The sequence below is a fragment of the Canis lupus genome, chromosome 4 (genome assembly GCF_011100685.1).
Source record: "Canis lupus familiaris isolate Mischka breed German Shepherd chromosome 4, alternate assembly UU_Cfam_GSD_1.0, whole genome shotgun sequence".
Taxonomy (NCBI): Eukaryota; Metazoa; Chordata; class Mammalia; order Carnivora; family Canidae; genus Canis; species Canis lupus.
The window spans coordinates 43,037,268-43,060,715 of NC_049225.1; the positions used below are offsets into that span (position 1 = coordinate 43,037,268).

The following is a 23,448-nucleotide window of genomic DNA, read 5'->3' on the forward strand; positions in this document are numbered from 1 at the left end:
AGCTGGAACGTCAGGTCTTAAAGCAACAGTACCCTTGATTGCATATGGCTATTTTGATGAGACATATTTTTCCCTGGACTTATTTTATTGTTTTTTGGAGAGCAGAGCAGGATCATGCCTCCCAATACAGCATGTCAGGAGGGAGGAAGGAAGAAGTGTCTTATTTCCTTGCCCCCTAAGTTTGGCTCAGTTAACAAGAGAAGCTTATAAATTACTTGGAAATTCCTTCATAAATTAACCAGTGTACACACTGGAGGCATATGCTTCTGCGCTAGACATCATGAGCAATAAGACCAGTAAAACAGGCGCCTGCTCTTACAGAGACGATGGTGTAATATAGGGTTGGAACAAGTAAACTCCCTGAGGGCAGAGACTGGACTTGTCTCTGTGAGGTGAGGAAATGATGGATGCCCCCAAACAACTCTAGAGAGAGGCAACAGAAGAAGAATTTCAAATAAAACATGCACAATTCCATGGGGACTCGAGAAAGGGAGAAATCATATGTAATTGGCATATCAGGAAAAGTCGGGGGAAAAGAGAGATTTTCCCAGAGGTTACCCTTAAGGGAAAGGGAGCTGAGGCACCACAAGTGCCAAGGTGTAGAAATAGGAAAGCACAGGACAAAAGGAAAGGGAAATGAGACAAATTGGCTGGGGAGCTGCAGTGGGAGACAACTGCCCAAAGGGATTGCAGAATGGTATAAAGACATCCAATATTGTTTCAAATAAAAACAGACTGACCTTACCTGTAACATTTTGTGCTTTAGGAGGTACCCCCTATACCAATCTGCAAAGAGAAAAAACAGGTCTCTTATGTATTCTTACGAATGTATTGCTGGTTTTGTTGTTGTCATTCTGTTTGTTTTTAACTAGCAAAGAAACTACTGCAAAGTGCTTTAGACTTTAGGTACAGATCCAAGTCTGGAAGCCCCAGGCTTCAACAATCTGTTGAATTTGTTGCCAACATCTCTAAAAAGCATCTAAAAAAACAAGAATTTCACATTACAATGCAAATTTCCTTGAAAAAAATAGGAGACCCAGTAATGGTGGCCAGTGCTTCCCCACAGTGACAGTTGGCCGATGGTGAAGAGCAGCTGGTCCCATCAGACAGAGCAGGTGCCTCCAACTCACCAACCTCCACCCAGCCCTTCACTTATTTCAATTATCTGCCTTAGTCCTGTGTTCATGTGCACGTTTCAACCTCTGCCTTCGAGACATAGAAAGGCTAAGGGAGTTTAGCAAACATCCTAAAATAATACCCATAGTTTTAACAACAGCAAATTGTGTCTAATATATGATTTGTAAAATTTAGTTATTATAAAACAGAGAAGTTCAGAGATAGGTAAAAGGATAGGAATTTTAAAAGAGTCTTCCCTTTGCAAGAATATCAAAAATGATTCAATTAACAGAAGTCCAAATTATACACAGTCCTCGAACAAAATGAGCCTCAGTGTAGCAAGTATTGATGACTATAATGAGTCCACTGGCCTTTGGAATGATTCAAGCACAGCCAACTAGTGGCATTTGTCATCTTTGTAAATAAAAAGCATCTGTTGGGAGCCTCATTAGTAAACCCTCATTACTGGGCTAACAGATTGTTGTCGAAATATGTTTTCAACAGACATACGTGCAAACCCCCAAACAAGTTAAAATGCTAAGTCACCCTTCATAGTTATAAGCCAGGTTGAAGGTCAGGTCCTAAAGAAAATTCTAAAGCAACAGAGGCCCATAGTGGCTCCTATCTTGAGAAACCGAAAGATGAAGGAGACCGAGGAGAAAAAAAAAAAAAAAGCAAAACAAAAACAAAAACAAAAAAACAGAAAGGAATGGAGGTCAGGGAGAAAGAATCTCAGGTTTGGAATAAAGTACTGTTCTAGGCATTCATTATATAAAGTCTTTTAATCTCTGTAATAACAGGAGGTAGGAACTGTAATTATCACATTTTGCAAGAGTGGCCTACCTGAGGCAGAGAGAAGCTAAGTAACTTGCCCAGGGTTATAAAGCTAATAAGTGACAGTGTCAGGATTTGAATGTAAGCAGCCATCAAACTGTGTTTCCTGTCTAATGAAGGAAGGAGCACAGTGGTTGCCTACCTTCCCCCAATATCTGAATCCCTATGATTCCACTAAGCAATTTTCCCATTGAATATTTCTAGTGCTGGAAATTTCATGAAGCATCACATTCTATGTTTACACTTCTCTAATAATTTGTCCATAACTATTGGTGATAATTAACCATTAACTATAGCATGTATCCTTTCTGAGTGCTTACTATATGTCAAGAATTCTGGCAAAGTTTTCGTTTTGTTTCTTTCAAATTATAATTTAATCTTTACAATTCTCTAAAGTAGATACTATATTGCCTCAATTCTGCAAATGAAAATATAGAGGCACAGAATGATTAAGCAACTTGCTCATGGTCACACAGCTAGTGGGTAATTAACTAAGATTTATTTTATTTTTTTGAAATATTTTATTTACTTATTCATGAGAGACACAGAGAGAGGCAGAGATACAGGCAGAGAGAGAAGCAGGCCCCATGCAGGGAGCCTGATGTGGGACTGGATCCTGGGACCCCAGGATCACACCCCGGGCCGAAGGGAGGCGTTCAACCCCTGAGCCACCCAGGCATCCCTGTAACTAAGATCTAAATCCAAGCATCTAACCCCACAGAGATGACACTCCACAGCCTTGCACTGTAACAACTCCTTTGTTTGTAGTTCTACCCTATGCCACCAGCGAAATATAAGAACATCTTTGCAATATTGCTAGCTACCATTTACTGATTACTTAATGTATGAAAAGCTGTATGCTAAGTGTTGTACATGCATTTTCTTATTTAGTCCTCATATCAATACTGTGAGCTAAGTACTATCATTCCCATTTCATAGATGAAAAAACTGGGGTTCAAGTTGGTTGATACACAGGCCAAATCACACAGCCAGGATTCATGGGCAAAGCTGTGTGGCTTCAAAGCCAGCCCTCAGGGATCCCTGGGTGGCTCAGCGGTTTGGTGCCTGCCTTTAGCCCAGGGCGCCATCCTGGAGTCCCAGAATCGAGTCCCCTGTCTGGTTCCCGGCATGGAGCCTGCTTCTCCCTCCTCCTGTGTCTCTGCCTTTCTCTCTCTCTCTCTCTCTCTCTCTCTGTGTGTGTGTCTATCATAGATAAATAAATAAATAAATCTTAAAAAAAAAAAAGCCAGCCCTCAATGCTGTTCTGACACATTAGTCCTTATGTGATGAGTATATATACAGAAAAACTTCTCTTAGAGCACAAATACAGACAAAGGTCTGTTAGTTGCAGTGACCTGAATCTACTTGTTGGCCAAGGCCACCAAAATCTACCAGAGAGTGGGAAAACAATCAAAGGACCAACAGTTCCTACCCAAAGCTCATGCTCACATCCACATCTCCATGACAGGGGCCCCATCAGGGTCCCTTGACTCCCTGGTCCAGGGACTCTGTCTACTTAGACCCTTGAGACTCAGTTACTTATGCATGCCTTGTAGTTTTTCTAATTCAACCAACACTGATAGTTCACATGACACTGGGCTAAGTACTTTCAGAAATAATCCCCTGTGACCCTTGATGAGAGGGCTTATTACCACCAGCACTTGCAAGATGATTATAATACCTCAACTGCATCAGGACTGTCCTCAGGACTTTTTCTGACATCTCCACTCCCGCTAGGTCATGGACTTCCATGACTCCTGATATTGGCTCCGTAATCTGGTCCCGTCAGCTGTATCTGGCTATACTCCCAGACCCCACTAGGCAGATAATAGTAGTTGGCATCCGTAGCAAAATCCATGACAATGAACACCATGATCGAAAGCAGACTGTGTTAACACAGCACTTGAGGTATCCCAGGACTTGCCCCCAGGCTGAACACACTTTCGAGTCAAATAATATCACCATTCACGAGATAAGCACTTCTGTTTTTAATACAAAACTCACAAAGTGCATCCTAGGGGAAGATGAGAAAAGGAAAATGTTTTCATTCTTCTGGACAATTATGAAGTACTAATTCCTCAAATTGTCCTCCTTTCCCACATCCCAAATACCAAAATGAAATGTACCTAAATTTTCTAATCATCAAGTGTAGAGGGTAAAGAGAAATTGAAGAGAAATTAAAAATATCCCAGGATGTTAAAAAAAAAATCCATAGGCTAAAGATTCAATCCTCTGTCATCTATAGGCAGCATAATTTTGGGTCATGTAACTAAAGCCTCTGTGTTTACATCTATAAAATGAGAGGAATAACAGGTACCCCACAGGGTGTTGCAAGAACTATTTTTTAAACATGATTATGAAGTAGGGGCACCTGGGTGGCTCAGCAGATGAGCATCTGCCTTCAGCTTGGGCCATGATCCCAGGGTCCTGGGATCAAATCTGACATCAGCCTCCCCACAGGGAACCTGCTTCTCCCTCTGCCTATGTTTCCGCCTCTCTCTGTATGTCTCTCATGAATAAATAAATAAAATCTTTTTTAAAAAAATAAAAATAAAACATGATTACAAAGTAAACATGTCTAATAAAAGTATAAAACATTGGATGGAAAGAAGACATACCAATTCAGGATAAGTGTTACCTATAGTATGGACAAAACAACAAGAATAGAACAGGGGAGGGATAAACAGAGGGTTTCAACTGCATCTAAAATTTTCTTTTCTTAAAAAAAAGTGTCAACATTTGTTTATTGAGTGGTGATTGCCTGAATGTATTTTACTTTCCTGTATTATTGAAATATCTAATGATATTAAGATCAAACAGAAGCCAGCAGTTATCAGTGGTGAAGACTGTGATGTCTGGAATCAAAGCCTGGATTTGAATGAAGATCTACAACTTATTATCTGTGTGATCTTAGACAAGTCATTGAACTTCTCTGAACCTGAATTTTCTTATCCATAAAATGGGAATAATAATAGTATTTGTCTCATGAGGCTAAAGTTAGGTAAGGAATTCAGAGTTTGCCCAGTGTCTGACATATGGTAAGTGTTCAAAATTCAGTAAATACCATTCTCTCTTTTAAAAATCATCATCATCATCATCATCATCATCATCATCATCAAAAACCACCACCAAAGAAAGTTGGGCATATTTTCTATTTTATTTCCAGAACCTACAGATTGTGAATACTATTATTTTATTCAATGAAATCATTTCAATGTATTTTCATTAACAACAAAGTAAATGAAACATGTTTTGAATCAACAAAATGGAGTTTACTGATGATTTGGCCTCACCTTCATTCAGCAGAGAAGAAAACCTCACTTTCACATGGCCTATCTCTAAAGTGGACCCCAAAAAAGGCCATCTCTCCGCAAAGTGGCACTTTAAAAAAAGAAACCCTGTCAAGTGCTCATAACGACATCATGTTACCTTGAAACCAAAGAACTTAGATCACTTTTGATGGAGTCATTGGTCCAAAAGCTGCTATGTGGCTCTGGGTATAACCTACTCTGCAAGTTGTAGATCCAAAATTCTCCTTCCAGAGTTCTTTGCAGCTGAACTAAGACCAAGGTAACACACTTAGGAACTTGGAAAGAGCTCCAGATATTTTTAAGTGAGAAAAGCAAGTCTCAGAATGGTATGCACAGTGTGGTGCCATTTCTAGGACACGACAAAATCTATGTCTTACCCTAAAAAGCAAGAGATTCTATGTCAGCCTCCTCTTTCACACCTTCCCCTTGTTTCCTTTTACTGATAAACAAAATTCAAAAGCTCCTTGGAAACCGCTGTTCTCTTCCTACTAAAAGTAGGCCCCCATGACCCAGACAAGTGTATGTATCAGTAGGTGGAATGGAACTTTCCCTGTTGTTCCAGAAAGGAAACAAATAATGGAAGATGGAGCAGACAATCCCTCTGAAGGGCTTATAAAAAAAGAGTCTAAACAAACAGGGCTACCCCTAAAGGCCAGCCCCCTACCACAGTCTATGTAATTAGAAGATAGAGAGAGGGCCACCTGGTGGCTCAGTGGTTTAGCGCCACCTTCAGCCCAGGGCGTGATCCTGGAGACCAGGGATCGTCGGGCTCCCTGCATGGAGATGCTTCTCCCTCTGCCTGTGTCTCTGCTGTCTCTCTCTCTCTCTGTATGTCTCTCATTAATAAATAAATAAAATCTTAAAAAAAAAAAAGAAGATAGAGTGAGGCAGAAGGGTCTTTGGAGGTGGTAGTTGCTGCCTTAGAAGTACTTGGTATCACTTCCCCACCCCCAGGCCAAATCCAAGCATAGGGGTGAGGTCTAGGAGATTTACTCGTAGGGACATCTGGCATCTTATTCCCCAGCTTATAAGACTATTTGTGCAGGGGACTGGCTAACCTTTGGACTTATTTGGTCAAAGAAGATAGAGAACTGGAAAGAAAGCACCCCAAACTCCTTCCCACACCCCAGTCTTATTTAAATTGGAGAAGGAAGGGTGACATTAAACTGGATATAGGATTGAAGTCTTCTTTTGAAATGTCATTAAATATCAGGAAAGATGTCAACCAAATGTGACTGAAGGAAGTGATTTAAAAAAAATCACACTAATTTTTATGTTTATCTCCCCAGGAGGAGTTCTGACTGCTCAATAAACATACGTATTTTCCATATCTAAAATCAGGACATAGAAAGTTGATGCATCCTCTGGGTAAAAGAGCCAGCCTAAGAGGTGTACTACAGACCAAAACATAAGCATGAAGATACCTAAGGCTTAGTAACAACATGTATCCTTCTGAATTATTTGAGTTTTCAACACAAAATATTATCTCTATAATAAAAAGTTAATCAAAATGAGCTCTAGTGAAAGGAAATTCATTCACGTCTAAGGTTCCACATCAGTTTTTTTCTTCCTTATTCATCTAGCTGAGTAAATTTAGTATAGGCAAAGAAGAGCTGGCCTCACCCATTTCAGGCAATCAGAGGGACAGTTTCCAGGTTCTCTGGAAATTGTAGAGTTATACACCTGCCAGTCTCTATGTAATGGGAGGACGGATGGAATTAGCCAACACAAAGCATCTAGGAGTTAGCCATGGTGCTAGATAGCTTCTCTACTTTCTCTCATGCTATCCTCATAACAAGCCCAAGAACAGGCAATGGTAACTCATATCACAGGTGAGAAAACTAAAGCCTACTTACCCAGCTAGTGGGTAATGGAGTAGAGAATAACTTTCCATTTCAAGAGTCCATGATCTTTCCACTACTTTTTGTTTGTTTGTTTGAGGGGAGGATTCAAAAACTATTAAAAAGTACAAAGAATAAGATAACAACTACTTGCATTCCTAGCATCTAGAATTAATCATTGCTAATATCTGGAGATAGGTGCTTCAAATCTTCAAGCCTATATTACTTTTATCTAAAATGGATATGGACTTTACAAAGAATTTAAAGTAAGCAAAAAGTATAAATACAAGAGCTAAAAGAATTGTTCTGAATCCCATTATCTAGAAAAAGGAAAATACTACTAAACATCTTTTTAGTCAACTTTTCGTTTATATTTATACACACAGGATGACACATGGACAAATAGATAAAATATGATTTTTAAAATACTCTCATAAAAATCATCATATAGTAAAGACATTGCATAAATAAAAATCTCAAATACCAAACTGAATCTTATTTGTATTTAATAGTAGAAAAAGAGGAGAAGTGAAATTAAAAGAAATGTTGAAACTTTGATTAAATGTTTCTTCTTAGAGGAACCCTCATGCACTGTTGGTGGAACACAGTCTGGTGCCGGCTGTCTGGAAAACAGTATGGAGGTTCTGCAGAAAGCTAAAAATATAGCTACCCTACACACAATGGAATATTAGCCATATAAAGTATGCAATTGTGTCATCTGAACGACATGAATGGAGCTAGAGAACATTATGCTAAATGAAGTAAGTCAATAAGAGAAAGACAAACACCACATGATTTCACTTATGTGCGGAATTTAAGAAACAAATCAAATGAGCAAAGGGGAAAAGAGAGATAGAGAAACCAAGACACAGACTCTTAACTATAGAGACTTTTAATATCAATTTCTATAAATGGGATCCCTGGGTGGCGCAGCGATTCGGCGCCTGCCTTTGGCCCAGGGCGCGATCCTGGAGATCCGGAATCGAATCCCACGTCGGGCTCCCGGTGCATGGAGCCTGCTTCTCCCTCTGCCTATGTCTCTGCCTCTCTCTCTCTCTCTCTGTGTGTGACTATCATAAATAAATAAAAATTTAAAAAAAAATTAAAAAAAATTTCTATAAATTGATTCATTTAGATTCAATGCTCACTACTATTTCCTTTTATCACAGCTTTTTAATTCCTGTATTTTAAATTTTTGATTCATCTTTCAATTAACTGGATTTTATTTTTCAAGTAGGTTTCTGCAAGAGGGTTTCATGGGCACACCCAAGTTCTTTTTATTATACCACCCTGACTCATTTTTGACTAACACTGTGGTTTTCATTTTTTTATATTTGCTAGAATAGGTTTTCAAACAGAATCATAGGCAAAACTCCTCATCTGCAAAGCAGCCTGTAACTGTCCAAGGCCCTCAGGAAAATCTTAGGGTCGCATAAATTCCAGTTTGAAAAAAAAAAAAATATATATATATATAATGAGTTTAGGCATGATAAGTCCTGCTGTTTTGTATACCAATGCTTCAGATAAACAGAATCATTTTAATAGACTTCTGAACAGTGAATATGTATTTTCTGAGTATTCATGAATTGATTACTCACTAAATTAATATGCCCAGTTCTTTTTTTTTTTAAAGATTTTATTTATTTGTTCATGAGAGACACACAGAGAGAGAGAGAGAGAGGCAGAGACACAGGCAGAGGGAGAAGTAGGCTCCATGCAGGGGGCCCAATGTGGGACTTGATCCCAGAATCCCAGGATCACGCCCTGAGCCAAAGGCAGACACTCAACCACTAAGCCATCCAGGCATCCCTACCCAGTTCTTTCTAGAAAGGCATTGTAGCCACTTATTACGAGGATGCATTTAAATAAAACTAATAAAATAGAATTAAAAATGGAAAGCCAGAACCAAAGAAGGTTAGTAACAAGGACTCTAATCCCAAAGACAAATAAAAGTAGCTCAAGTCAGCAAGTATGGCCTTTCTGAAGGTCAGGCAAAAGTAACAGAAGGCTCTGATATTATTAACTTGTGTGGTCAGTTTACTGCCCTCAAGCTTTCTCATGAAAAGTCACATGAAAAGAAGAGGAATATGCTTGCCTTAATCTCAAAATGTGGGACACCACAAATAATCACTGAGTCTTTTACTCTGTCTCAATAAGCATGGGGTGGAAGAAAGAATGTGGGCTTGCATGCATAGGGAGGGAAACATAGCCATGCTACCTGTATGGCCCTCAGCAAGTCATTTCCCTTCCAAGTCTTGATTTCTTGCTTGCAGACATGGGGCTTCATGCCTCATGGATTAGCATTCAATGGCACAGAAGAGACACTGAGGAGAATTGTCATGCTGCTTGTATTTTCATTCTTTGCCCTTGTTAGATACTTACAGTTTGCTTATTTGCCACTGGGTAAAACAGGATTTGTAAAAGGTGGGTTGCATTATAGCAAGGCGGCAGGTGTTTGGAATCATATCCCTCCCTTCCTGCCCCAGCCTCATTCATTCTGTATGTAGAAGGTTTCCATAGGGCCAGACTGGGATTTTTAGAGGCCTGGACACTAAAAGTGTCATTTCATCTCATACACACCCCAAAATAATATGTATAATACTAAAGTTTAAGATAAATTTAAGGAAGGTGAACAAAGTTCTCATTTCTCCCATGATGACTTCTTTAAAGATGTTTTGAAATATCATATATCAAATACTTTCCCCCTCACAAAAGCTCTTATGCTTGTTTGTTTTTTGGTTTGCATATGTATGTGTGTGTGTTTGCCTGTGTACATGTGTTTGTACATGTGTGTGTATGTAAACATGCCTGTACGTGTTTATGTTTGCATGTGTGTGTGTGTGAGTATGCTGTGTGTGTGTGTGTGTGTGTGTGTGTGCCAATCTGCAGAATTGCCTGGGCAATTATATATAGCTGATCTGGCACTGGGGATAAGACCTGTCCTGTGGGTTGCTATGAGGGTAACTAGACTAACATGTTATAAGGAAATGTATGTACTAAATATCCAAAGACGGCTGGTTTTGTAGGCAACCTCCTTTCATCTGGTTGGATATTTCCCCTGATGGGCCTCCTTAACAGTAGCATACCTACTTCCCATCCACCCCTCACTCCTATCCCAGCACAAGAGCTTTCTAATTTAAGGGATTAGCGGAAAGGGGGCAATGGACTTGGGTGCTCAGTCCACTCACTTCTTTCTTCTTGTTCTGCCCAGCTATAGGAAAGACATGTTTTCCACACAGTAGGATTAGAGACAGAACCAGGGAGGGGGAGAAGTGGAGGTCCTGCTCTGCCAGTCAGGACTGGGAGAGCCTGCCTGATTGTGGCTGACACACTGGCAAGTTCATTTAGCTCTTACACCCAAGCCATGCTCCCAATATCAATTTTATCCATGACATTGATTTATAATGCCCTGACTCATGGGTCCAAGGTTATTAGCTTTTGTGCAAATTTTAAAAAGCACCCCTACCACCACCACCACCATGGGTGAATACAGCCCAATAGACATTTAGCTTCACAAGAGGATGGCACCTCTATGGGAAGAAAGAGATGCCACTTTGCCCAAGACAGGGCTTCTAGCTTGATGCAGGGTGTAAGCACTGCTCCTAGGCCCAGGTACAGTGTCCATACCACATGTGTGTGTGTTTGCCTGTGTACATGTGTTTGTACATGTGTGTGTATGTAAACATGCCTGTACGTGTTTATGTACCACACAGTTGTGTATAGCAGTCCTTTTGGAATCAAGGGCATAATTTGCGAGCCCTTCAAAGCCCTTACAGGGCTGATTTCCCTTTGTAACCTTATTAATATCAATAATAAAAAAAGAAGGTGGATGTCACATGCCTAAAAAGCCCCATGGCTGTGGTAAATGGACAGCATAACAAACATCAAACCACACAAATCAGACTTATGCTACTAAGTATAGATTCCTAAAATAACAAAGCATTATTTTCAGTAAATTCCAATTACTAATATTATCAAAATGCATAACAGACCACATATGGCTGCAGGTCCAAAGAGAGGGCTGGAAGTGGTAGGTATGTACTGCAGATGTTCCAATACCATCAGCCAGGGGTCCTGGCATCCATGGGTCACCTGAGCCAGTGACTCACCTCCACAGGTCTCCTGTATCCGCACCACATCACCAATTTGAAGGGAGAGCTGGGGGGCTCCACTCCCTTGGAAGTTGTATATGGCTGTGAAACAGAAGAGAGGGGCAGCATGGTAAGACCTCTGGATAATGAGAATCACTGTTCCTCTCTGCTCTCCTTGAGTTTACCTGACACTCATTCAGCCTACAGGGGTTAATAAGACCAATGCAGAAACTCACAGCCTCCTACAGGAGTCAATGCAGGCCTAGCCTCGTTGCTAAAGGCCTCTACTCATTAACCAAACCTGACCTCTCCCAGCACAGGTCCTGTACTCCAGTTTGCATGCCAAAGAGGCTATTGATATCATCTACCATTCTCACAGTGTGCCAGGCATGTCCTCTGTATATCTTCTCATTCCATTCTAAGGTATAAACTATGATCCCATTTTATAGATGGAAAGCAGAGTTGTTAAGAAGTTAAACAATTTGGTCAAAGTCATCAGACCAGGAAGTGACAAGAAAATCAGTATCTAACTTCCATATTCTCAATCACTATGATGAGCTGCTCCCCAATTACTCCCTCCCAATGACAACAGCCTAACATTCAAGTATATACTCTGTCTTCCCATTTCTGTTATCAGTCCCTGGGGAACAGTAGTTGGTTATGAACATTCAGAGTCCCCCCTGTGCTGTCAGAACCTCCACTAACCTCTTAGAACACAAGATCATGGCATATCATTGCAGTGCACAGGCCCTCTTCAGCATCACTTACTAAGTGAGGCCAAGGCCACATTATTAATCCAGATTAGGGATGCAGCCTACTTTCCAAAGGCTAAAATGGAATCACCATCTTGAGAGGTTTTCAAGAACATAATAGGACAGAATGCGGTTTGATTTAAGGAAAAGATTCTCAGGAGGATACAGTATAGTCCTAGAACATTGTCATCATTCATTCATGCAGCAGACATTTAGTAAGTGGGTATGATGTGCCAGGCACATGCTAGGCACCGATCTTGCTCTTTTGGGGAATACAGTAATAAATAGAAGTTTACAAAATATGAGACATGTGAAAGAGGAAACAACAGGGCCTGGCAGAGAGTTATAAGACACTTCAATTTTTGTTGGGGTACTTAGGGAAGGCCTCCCTGAGCTGGTACATGAAATACTTGAGCAGACCAGCGAGGGGAACACCAAGGGAGGGGCATTTCAGGAAGAGAGAACAATAGGTGCATGGGCCCTAAGAAAGGAAGGCACTTGGCATATGCAGAAACCATCAAAAGAAACTGCTGTGGATGGAATATGGTAAGAGAGGAGAGGGTGACACAAGATGAGACTGAAGAGGTAGAGACCAGGTCAAACATGGCCTTTATCATGAGTTTGGGCTTTATTCCAAGAAAATGGGAAGCTGGAGGGATTTTATTTATTTATTTGGAAATGCCTTTATTAAGATATAATTTGTTCATTTAAAGTATATAATTCAATGATTTGTTCACAGGGTTGTGTAGACATCACTGTGATTAATTTTAGAACAATCTCATCACCTCGGAAAGTTCTCCCAGCTCCACATAGCCACTAATCTACTTTCTGTCTCTACAGATATGCTTATTCTGGGCATCGTATATAAATAGAATCATGTAATATATAATCATTTGTCAGCGCACTTGGGTGGCTCAGTTAGTTAACTGTCTGCCTTCAGCCAAGGTCAGGATCCCAGGGTCCTGGAATTGAGCCCTGTGTCAGGCTCCCTGCACAGCAAGGCAGCCTGCTTCTCCCGGTCCTCCCTGCTTGTGTTTTCTCTCACTATCTCGGTCTCTCTCTCTCTCTCTCTTTCAAATAAATAAATAAAATCTTAAAAATATATATATATTCTTTTATGACTGGCTTTTTTCACTTAGCACAATGGTCTCAAGATTCATCCATGCAATTAAAGCAACTTAATTCACTCCCTGTTTCCTCATATATTAACAAAACAAAATGCATTCAAAAACTCTTTGGGTGACTTTAGCAAAAATGGCAGAGTAAGGAACTCCAACTGCCTGTCCCTCTAAAGAAGCAATGAAAAATCTGACAAAAGCTTGCAGAGTCAACTTTATCAGAACTCTGGAAAATACTCAACAGTTTATAGCACTCAAGCAAATGCTTAATCAAGAAAAAGGCAACTGAAACCTGGTAAAGCTTTGTGGCATTTTAACTTATTCTTGTTCCACTCTCTACCCTCCATATCAGTGGGAATTTTGAAAATGATATTCCATGTCCTTTATGTGGGTTTCTAGTGCTGGAGGGAGCAGAAAGAACATTGCTACAAGAAACTAGTTATCTGTTTTGATCTGTTTGTGAATTCTCTAAAGGATTAGAGCTTACCCTTTATTATTATTTATTATTTATGCTTTGGAGGACCAAGGGGAGAGAAGATAAATTGAGTCAATGGTGAGACTACCATAAAGATTCAGGATTCCTCTCACTCAGTTCACTCTATCTTCTACCCTGTTTGGTCACAGGATTCATCAGCATGAACCTCTATTTGGTTTGGAGACCACTGGAATTAGAAAGACAGAGCAATGGCCTTCTCATGGGCCTTTCCACATGTACTTCCACCTCCCTCCATCCAATCTCCACACAGCAGCCAGAGAAATAGTCAGCCCAATAGGATTATATCACTACTTTCCTTAACTAATACCCATCAGTCTTCCATCTGCTGGCATGCATATAGACAGAAGATGGTCTATCCATACAATGGAATATTTTTCAGCCACAAAAAGGAACAAAGCACTGATAGTTGCTACAATATGGATAAATCTTAAATGTATAATACCCACATATACCAAGGGATCTAGAAGGATATGTATAGGACTGTACACATGCTAAGAAAGGATGGGAAAAAGCCCTAAATTCTCAACTTTGATTGACCTTCAAGCTCCATGCTGGCAGGAAATGCAGGCTAAGACAGAGTTGCAAGTGGTCTGGCTACATGTTAGAGGTATGCCCCTATACACACACACACAGGGTCCAGCTACAAACAACAGATTTTTTTTTTCTTTAAACTCTAGGCATTTGGAGATTTAAGTGACCAGTCTTCACAAAAATACTGTGGAAAAGCCACTAAACAAACATACTACTACAGCCTATATTAAGCAGATATAACCAGCCCTGGCAAGGAGGAGAATCTGATATCTGAGAGCACGTTATGATATTCAAGGTATCCAGTTTTCAACACAAAATTATGACCCATGTAAAACAAAACAAAACAAAAGCAAGAAAGGATGGCTCATTCACAAAAGGACAAAAAGAAGATAATAGAAATTTTCCACAAAAGGATGAACATTGGATTTATAAGACAAAGACCTTAAGTCAATTATCTTAAATATGCTGAACTAACTAAAGGAAACTATGGCCAAAGAACTAAGTCAAACCAAAAGAATAATGTCTCATCATATAGAGAGTATCATTAAATAGAAATGACAAACTAATAAAAAGTAATTCTGTAGCTAAAATGTACAATAACAAATGTGAAAAATTCATTAGAGAGGCTCAATAGCAGACTTGAGGAGGCAGAAGAAAGAATCAATAAAGTAGATCAGTTGAGATCAGGCTGACTGTGAAACAAAAAGGAAAAAGAATAAAGAAAAATGAACAGGACCTAAGTAACCTGTGGGACACTATCAAACACACCAACTTCACATAATAGGAGTTCCATAATTAGAGGAAAGAGAGAAAAAAGAACAAGAATATTTGAAGAAATAATGGCCAGAAACTTTCATTTGATGGAAGACATGAATTTACAAAGTAAAAAAGCTCAGTGAGATCTGAACAAAATAAACACAAAGATATCCACACTGAGACGTAATTATCAAAAGCCAAAGACAAAGAGAGAATCTTAAAAACACAGGAGAGAAGCAGCTCATCATGTACAAAGACTCTTCAATAAAATTAATAATGATTTCTCTTCAGAAACCAGAGAGGCTAGAAGGCAGTGGATGGCATAAAGTGCTAAAAGGAAAAAACAAAGAACAAAAACTTCAACTAAATTCTATCTCTCACAAAATTATTCTTCAAAAATGAACAAGAGATAAACAGAAATAGAAGTTTGTCACTAGTTGACAATTGGAAAGACAAATGCGTAAAACATAATTATAATAATAGGTACATAATATATAAAATGTAATGTGTGACAACAAAAGGGGAGAGAGAGATTTGTACAAAGATTTTGTATACTATTGAAGCTAAGTTAATATTAACTCAAAATATATTATTATTGTAAGATGTTAATTGTGAACCCACGGTTAATCCCTAAGAAAATAACTAAAAAAAAAAAAATACAGAGAAAAGTAAATGAGAAAAGAATCAAATCAGTAAACTAGAATAAAATCAATTAAACACAAAAGAAATAGTAATGAAGACTGAGGAACAGAAAAACATGTAAGATATATAGAAAACCAGTAGCAAAATGTTAAAAGTAAATCCTTCCTTATGAGTATTTACATTAAATGTAAATGAATTAAATCCTCCTGACATAAGGTAGAGATTGACAGAAAATATTATAAAACACCACCACCAACAACAACAAAAAGCCCACCATGATCCAACAATACGTTATCTACAAGAGACTCACTTTAGATCCAAAGACACAAGTTCAAAGTGAAAGAAAAAAATGTTTCGTGCACATAGTAACAGAAAGAGCACTTAGTATACTAATATTAGACAAAACAGACTTTAGGTCAAAAGTATTACAAGAGACAAAAAAGAGCATTATATGTTGGCAAAAGGGTCAACACACTAAGAACATAGAGCAATTATAAACATATGTCCCTAATATCACAGCACCAAAATGTATGAAGCAAACATTGACATGATTAAAAGGAGAACTAGGTACTTCCACAATAATAATCGGAGACTTCAACCTCCCAATATCAATGATGGATAGAACAAATAGGCATAAAATCAGTAAGAAAATAGAGGACCTGAACCACGCTATAAATAACCAGACTTGACATATACAAAATACTCCATCCTACAACAGCAGAATGCACATTCTTCTCAGGTGCACATGGAACATTCTCTAGAACAGCTCATATGTTAGGGCACAAAACACATCTCCATACATGAAAAATACTAAAATCATACAGAGTAACTTTTCCAACCACAAAGGAACAAAGCTAGAAATGGATAACAGAAATAAAACTGGAAAAATCACAACTATGTGTAAAATAAACAACATATACTTTTTTTATTTTTCTTAAATGGGCTCCATGCCACTTTGAGACAAATGAAAATGAAAACACAACCTACCAAAACTTACAGATGGAGTGAAAGCAGTTACAATATCAGTGAAGGGGGGCCTTGGAGAAGAAATGAGATCAGAACCACCCTCAAACATAAACAAGAGGTATTTATAATGTTGCTTCACTGTGTCCCAGAGAAATTGCTCTTTCATGTTGTCTTTATATCTACTACATGAGGTAGTTACTATTTCCATTTTACAGATGAGGAAAATAAGGTTCAGAGAGTTTGAGTGGCTCACCCCAAATCTCTCCTTTTCCTGTCGTTAAGTCATAGAGCCAGGACTCAAACCCAGCCCTGTGCCTTGCTCATTCTCTGCACCTGTTACCCTGCCCCCACCCTACCACCCCCACACAGAACCTAGATGGCAGGAATTCAGGTGTTCACCAGATCCTTCTTTATGCTTCAATTTTCTCACATACTCTAAGAGAAAAGGAAGAAACTTACAGACTATTTGGTCTAAACACCTATGTAAATCAGCTCTTTCACCAAGGGACCAACTAGTCTTCATAGGTATTCCTTGAAATGGAAAGTCTCAATCCTGAGAAACAATAAAGCTTAGGAGCCAAGAGTCTATCTGGAGTCAGACAAATGTGGCTCTTGAGGCCAGTTCTAGTCTTTGTTGATGCTGACCTCAAATCCAGAGCCACAGTATGTGATATACAGGCTTTGTCTTGCACAAGGCCACCCAGGCAGGAGAGCATTGGAGGCTAGTACCCAACCTGTGATCTACTTGCAAAACTTGTACCCTCTCTGGGTAGGGAAGAGGTATTTTTTGTAATCCACACAAAGTCACTGTGAGGGCCAGTGGAAGCCTGCCTGAGCAGCAACTTCATCTCCTGAGCCTCATTTTCCCCAACTGTAGAATGGAGGAGATGATGGTCCCAAATTTGCAGGGTCCTTAGGAAGGTCAACTGAGGTTAAGACAAAAGGGCTTGACTGGTGTCTGGCCATAGTAAGTCCTCCATAAATGGTAATCATTTTCCTCTTTAACTAGCATTATAAAACCTCCTAAAGCAATCTATTTAGAAGAACTCCTTCAGAATTCTTCTTTAAGTCACCTTTAAATCTGCCTCCCTGTAGTTTGCAACAAATGACACTGTTGGTCAACACTGAATAAAATTAATCCTTTGTTTGAAAGCAAACCTTGAGAAGGTCCTCAGGGGACTCAGGAATCTCTTCTCCTGCATAAACATAGTATGTTTCTTCATTCTTTTTACACTTGGCCTGATTTCAAACCCTGTACCCACACAGGCTGCTGATATTTGGACACACTCCAGCTTGCTGGTGCCCTAACTCAGAGTCTCCACTCCCTGTTCCCTCCAACCCCAGAAACTTGGCTAAGAACATGCCTGTCACAGGCCTGGGCAGGGCCACCGAGGCAAATGAGGTTTCTAACAGAAAAAAAAAAAAAAAAAACAAAAAAAACATCTATAATATGAGTTGATCTCTGAACCACTAGCAAATTAGGTCTGTCCATCAGACATTTGGAAGAGGAATGACTGTGTTTTTCTCCCTGTTTCCACCCCATCTTTCGTTAGGAATCCCTCACCCTGCCCAGCTCTGTCAGATAAGAAAGTTCTAATGAATCAACTTAAGATGTCTTGGACAGATCTTGAAACCTGGTATTCAATATGAAGGTCTATATTCATTCCAGTGATTCACATTTTATGAAAATGAAAGCAACTGATGTTACTATTTATTTTATAAATATATCTCTGCCTTTGCATAAGGGCCTCTATTCTTAAGGCTCTATTTGGAAAAAAGTAGACATTACTGACAAAGGAAGTGGCTTTGCATACCAATACCCAATTCTGTTAAATTTTCTAAATGACTAACAGGAAACATTGAACCAGAATGCCACTGTTTGCTAAAGTTTGATTGCTTATCTCTGATCCTCATTTGAGCTATTTCTGGCCGGTGTAAAAACAGATCACCTTCTTCCCTATTCCCTATAGGCTCAGCCACTGTCAACTTTTGAATGAGGGATGAAAGGGGCAGAAAAAAGGCAAATGTAGGACAAAAAATAAGGAAAAATCACAGAAATCATACCCTGCCCCACCTTGCTCATGCCTGCCCAAGGGAAGATAGACAAGTGACAGTTGGCAGGATTCACAGAGACAACCATTCTAGCTTCCTCTTTCATATAAGGTCTCCAGACACTAGAGAATATTGACATATCCTCGTGAAAGATTTGACCTCTCCTTATATCGAAGTACTTTACTCAGGAACCAAGGCGGCAGTTGGTTACTATAAGCCCACTCAGACCAAAATACTTATAGCTGAGGATCAAAGGGATGTATAAAGTATCAGGGCCATCTGGGCTCATTAAACGCAATGAGGACTCTTATGTTGGAAATCTGGGTTGGCAAGCCAATGCAAGCAGCTACTTTGAGACAGGTGAGACTTCCAACAACCCTAGGAATAGAATCTGCTAATTAGCTACCAATTGTACTTAAACCTGCTGAGATACACTGCTCATCAGGAACCCAAATTGAGAAACAAGGAAAAATAAGCACCATTGTTATAGTACACTAGGGTTGGATCTCTCTAGTTTGTACAATGTTAGAAGATAAGAAGATAAGTCCAATGTTTCTTTTGGATTTATAGATGAGGAAACTGAGACACAGGGAAGGTAAACAACTTATCATAACTCATAACTTTGATAGATGGAAAGATATATCAATCCAGAAGTCTGCCTTCAAATTAGTAAACACTTTTTGCCCTCCTCTAAATAGTAAACACTTATTGGGCACATATCATGTACCAAACATATATGTTTTTCAAAAGATATTTATTTCTGCATCTACTATGTGCTACTTAGTATTCTGGGTACTGGGGTGACAGGTAAAATCCCTATCATTCTACTAGTATCACCTCCTTTCTTCTCCAGTACCCCTCCAGGGTATTACCCTCACGTAACATATGAGAAACTCCAAGAGAGATTAAGAAACTTGCCCATGACCACACAGGCAGAAAGTGGTAATAAGTAGATTCAAGTCCAGATCAGAGTCCAAATTCCTTGCTTCCTTTACCAGCCCATTTCTGATGTTATAATTTATTGTGTTTATGTGTATGCATGTATACATGTAGGTATGTGTATGTGTGTATATGCTGGATATATACTTACACACATATGTAAGTATACATATATATAGTATAAACACATACACTATATTGTTCATTTCTTATCTTTTCCAGCATCAGTGAGGGTGAAGACAGTCTGCCTTTTTGACCAATAAATTCCCAGTGCTGAGAACAGCACCAAGCCCAGAGCAGAAGTTCAATCAATATTTACTGAGCTTTAATAAATACTTGTTGAACTGAAGGGATATGAACATGAAGAGCAAGTCATGCCCCTTTTTCTGGCTAAACTCTTTCTTGAATTTCTTGAGATTACTTCAGGAGATGCTGACCGAGCTTAGTTGCCAATTTTGATTGTAGCCATCAAATGCCCTATGACCTTTACTATAGATTCATACCTCATCTGGGGCCCTGCTGTTTGCTGGCATGTTTGAAAAGTTTCAGCAAATAGCAAGTGTTAATAGAATTTGGACAAGTTGATGCATCTGAGAAACAAAAACAATAATGGAGAAAAAGAATGCAGTCGCCTAAAACTCACTTCTCTCATCCCTGAGCTGGGCTTTGGAGGGTCTCTACTCTAGGGGATAGCTGAACTAGCATTTGATTTGAGTGAAACACACTCACTGAAAATGCACAAGCAGTTTGCCTGAAGTCTCTGGGCAAGGTGTGGACAGGCCCAGCACCAAGGCAACATCCTGATGTTGCATCAGGGAGGGCAACTATGATGACCCAGCAGAAGCTTCCAGCAGCAAGGCCAGAGCTCACATCCAGTATAAGTCAGTAGTGAATAAGGTGGGAGAATCACAACCAGAGGTAACCAAGGAGGAGTTGCAACTCCATAGACTAGGAGAGGGCAGAGGAATTATAACCTCTACTGAGTCCTTACTGTGTACCAGACACTATTCCAAGGGCTTTACCAACCCATATAATCCTCATCATAATTCTTGGGTACAATTATTGTCATCTCCATTTTACAGATGAGGAAATTGAGGTAGTATAAAAGCGAGTGAATAGTACAGGGTGACATAGCCAGGAAGTTACCTAACTGCATATCACCATACTCAGTTTTTAGAGAGCCAAAGTGACATGCCCAGCCAACAAGAGAAAGTTGGGATTTCCATGAGTTCTCTAAAACAGTGATTCTCAACTAAGGACAGTTTTAACCCCAGTGAACATTTCCTAATATCGGGAGACATTTTCAGTTGTCAAAGTCTGGAGGGGGGTAGTACAAAGTGAAGGAGCTCCTGGCATCTAACTGATAGAGGTCAGGAGTGCAGCTAAATACCCTGCACAGAACAAAGTAGTATCTGGCCCCAAATGTCAACAGTGTCAAAGCTGATAAGTACTGCTCTAAAATATCATGATGGGATTCACTCTTTCCTTTTCAGTGATGCTATAGGTGCACTCACACACACACACACACACATACACTCACACACATGCCCTTATGTTCACATATTCACATGCTGGAGTTGGAAGAGTGGTTTTATGATGAAACCAAGGGCTGATTTCTTCACTTCTATTTCAGGGAGTATCTGGCACTCTGCTGCATCTTCCAAGTTAGAAAAGTAAGGTGAGAGGGGATAGCTCCTGCTGTCCTGGAGCTTTTATGAAGTCTAGTTGATCAGACAAAATGAACCCACATTAAACAAGAAATGTCTTAAAAACAAAGGGCTCAGTTATGAGCCACAGCAGCTATGAACTCTCAGAAGAGAGAGATCAAGAGGGGCCCCATGAAGGAAGTGAGACTGGAAGGAGAGGGAGGGGTTTACGGAGGGCAAGGGGGAGAACTGGAGTGAGAGCCCCTGACGGGGTGGGTGGAGAAAAAAGTGTAAAGGGTAGGGAGGAGGGAGGTGAAATTAGCTTGATGTGTACACAGTCCCAGAGAGGGACAACCGGACCATGTGAATAAGGTTCCAGGGTGAGAACTATGGGTTTGGGGGCAGTGGCCAACTACAGGGGTCCAGATATTTGGGGAAGAGTTCAAGAACACCCCATTTATTGCTGTGCTGCTCTCATAGGACCCAGCCTTCTGACAGGGAAGAATTAAGGTCGAAGAGATGAAGGCAAGATGGGGCAATTGAGTCCATCTGAATCTTATGAGGCCACCATAAAGTGAAAAACCTCTAACCTCTGTTACTGCCCCATCCACAATAATCTACACACTTATCCACTCCACTAAACCATCCACCTTCCCATTCATCCACCCATTCACCCACCATTCCATCCACCCAATCAGCAATTACTAATTGAGCACCTGTTCTGTGTAGAAGAGTAAAATACATGGTCTTGCTATCATGAAGTTTGCATTCTATTCAACATGAGGCTGCAATGAAATATAATAAAGGTGATGGCAGAGCTATGGTAACATGAAACAAAAGGTCCACCCAGGCCAACCTGTGAAATGGGGACATTAGTACTAATAATACTGTTGTTTGCTACCTCAAGCAAAAAGAAGAAAGAGAGATTACTACTGGGCTGTAAGCTTCCAGGGCAAAGACTGTTTTTATCAGGACCAGCTCAGGACTATCACTTAGCACAGGCTTATTGAATTTAACTGATATGAATAGACAATAAAGATGGTTTTCCTTGGGCATCTGCATGGCTCAGTTGGTTGAGTCTGTCTCTTAATTTTGGCTCAGGTCATAATCTCAGGGTTGTGAGGTGGAGCCGCATGTTGGGCTCTAAGTTCAGTGCAGAGTCTGCTTACGATTCTCTCTCTCTGCCCCTCTCCCTAACTTGCATCCTCTCCTCTCTCTTTCTCTCTCTCTCAAATAAATAACTAAATATTTAAAAAAATAGTTTCCTTAGGGTGCCTGGGTGGCTCAGTTGGTTAAATGTCTTACTTCAGCTCAGGGCATAATTCTAGGACCCTGGAATGGAACTCAACATTGGGCTCCCTGCTCAGTGAGGAGCCTACTTCACCTTCTCCATCTGCCCCTCTCTCTGACTTATTCATGCTCTTTCTCAAATAAATAAATAAATAAATAAATAAATAAATAAATAAATAAATAAAATCTTTCAAAATTAATTTTTTTTGTTCTTCAGAGCTCCCAAAACCAAAAATTTATACTTTGGGCAGAATGCTTTCTCTGTGTTTATGGTATTGGTTTACTAAATAGTTCCTGAGTACTTTTACCAGGCCATACTTAACTCACTTTCATGAACAGGACTTGAAATTGAAATGCAAAGCTGCACCTGTGCAAATTTGCAAGAAGAGAGTTTATAGCTTCCACTGGATTCTCAAGAGTCCCATGTTACAATAATGTTTAGTTTCTCTGATATACTATGTTCCTACTAGTGGCTTTTAGCTGGGTGGATTCAAACTTGACCCCAAAACACAATTCTACCCTCAGACAATATGCTATCCAGTGGGAGAGATGACATGTGGTTACATAACTAAAGACAAGGTACAAAATGAGTCTGAAGTAAAATAGAAGAGGATCCTCCAGGAATGAAGTGTAAGAAAACTGTCTGAAAGTATTTGCATTTCAGTGAAACCTTGAAAGTCTCTGCTCTCCAGTTTCCTCATCTGTGAAAGAATGATTAAAGTACACATCTCTCAAAGTGCTCAAACATGGTACCACAGTGTTCTGTAAATGTACCATGCTGAAGAAAAGTGAGGCAATATTATTATTTATGACAATGTGGATGAGAACTGAAATCAAGGGTTTAATGAAGGAAGTTCTGTATGCAATTCCATTCTTCCAGCTGCTCACACCAAAAGCCTTGGAGTCACTTCTGATTCCTCTTTTTCTCTCATGCTCATTTCAATCCATGAAGAAAATCTATTTGTTCCACCTACAACACACACATCCAGAATCTAAGCACATCTCACCTCCCCCATTTCTGCCTCCCTGGTGTAGGCCACCACCATCTCCTGCCAGGGTCATTGTAG

General features: G+C 39.8%; 1 protein-coding gene across 1 annotated transcript in view; it reads right to left on the reverse strand.

Annotated features, from left to right (window-relative positions):
* The window catches only part of DOCK2 (dedicator of cytokinesis 2), a 397,882-nt gene that overhangs the window by 366,185 nt on the left and 8,249 nt on the right, over nt 1–23,448 (reverse strand). The window contains exons 2-3 of the mRNA XM_038534784.1: nt 11,212–11,295; nt 746–786 (exon numbers count right to left, since the gene is read on the reverse strand). Of these exons, the coding sequence (XP_038390712.1) occupies nt 746–786; nt 11,212–11,295 (125 nt within the window). The remainder of the gene's footprint in view (nt 1–745; nt 787–11,211; nt 11,296–23,448) is intronic.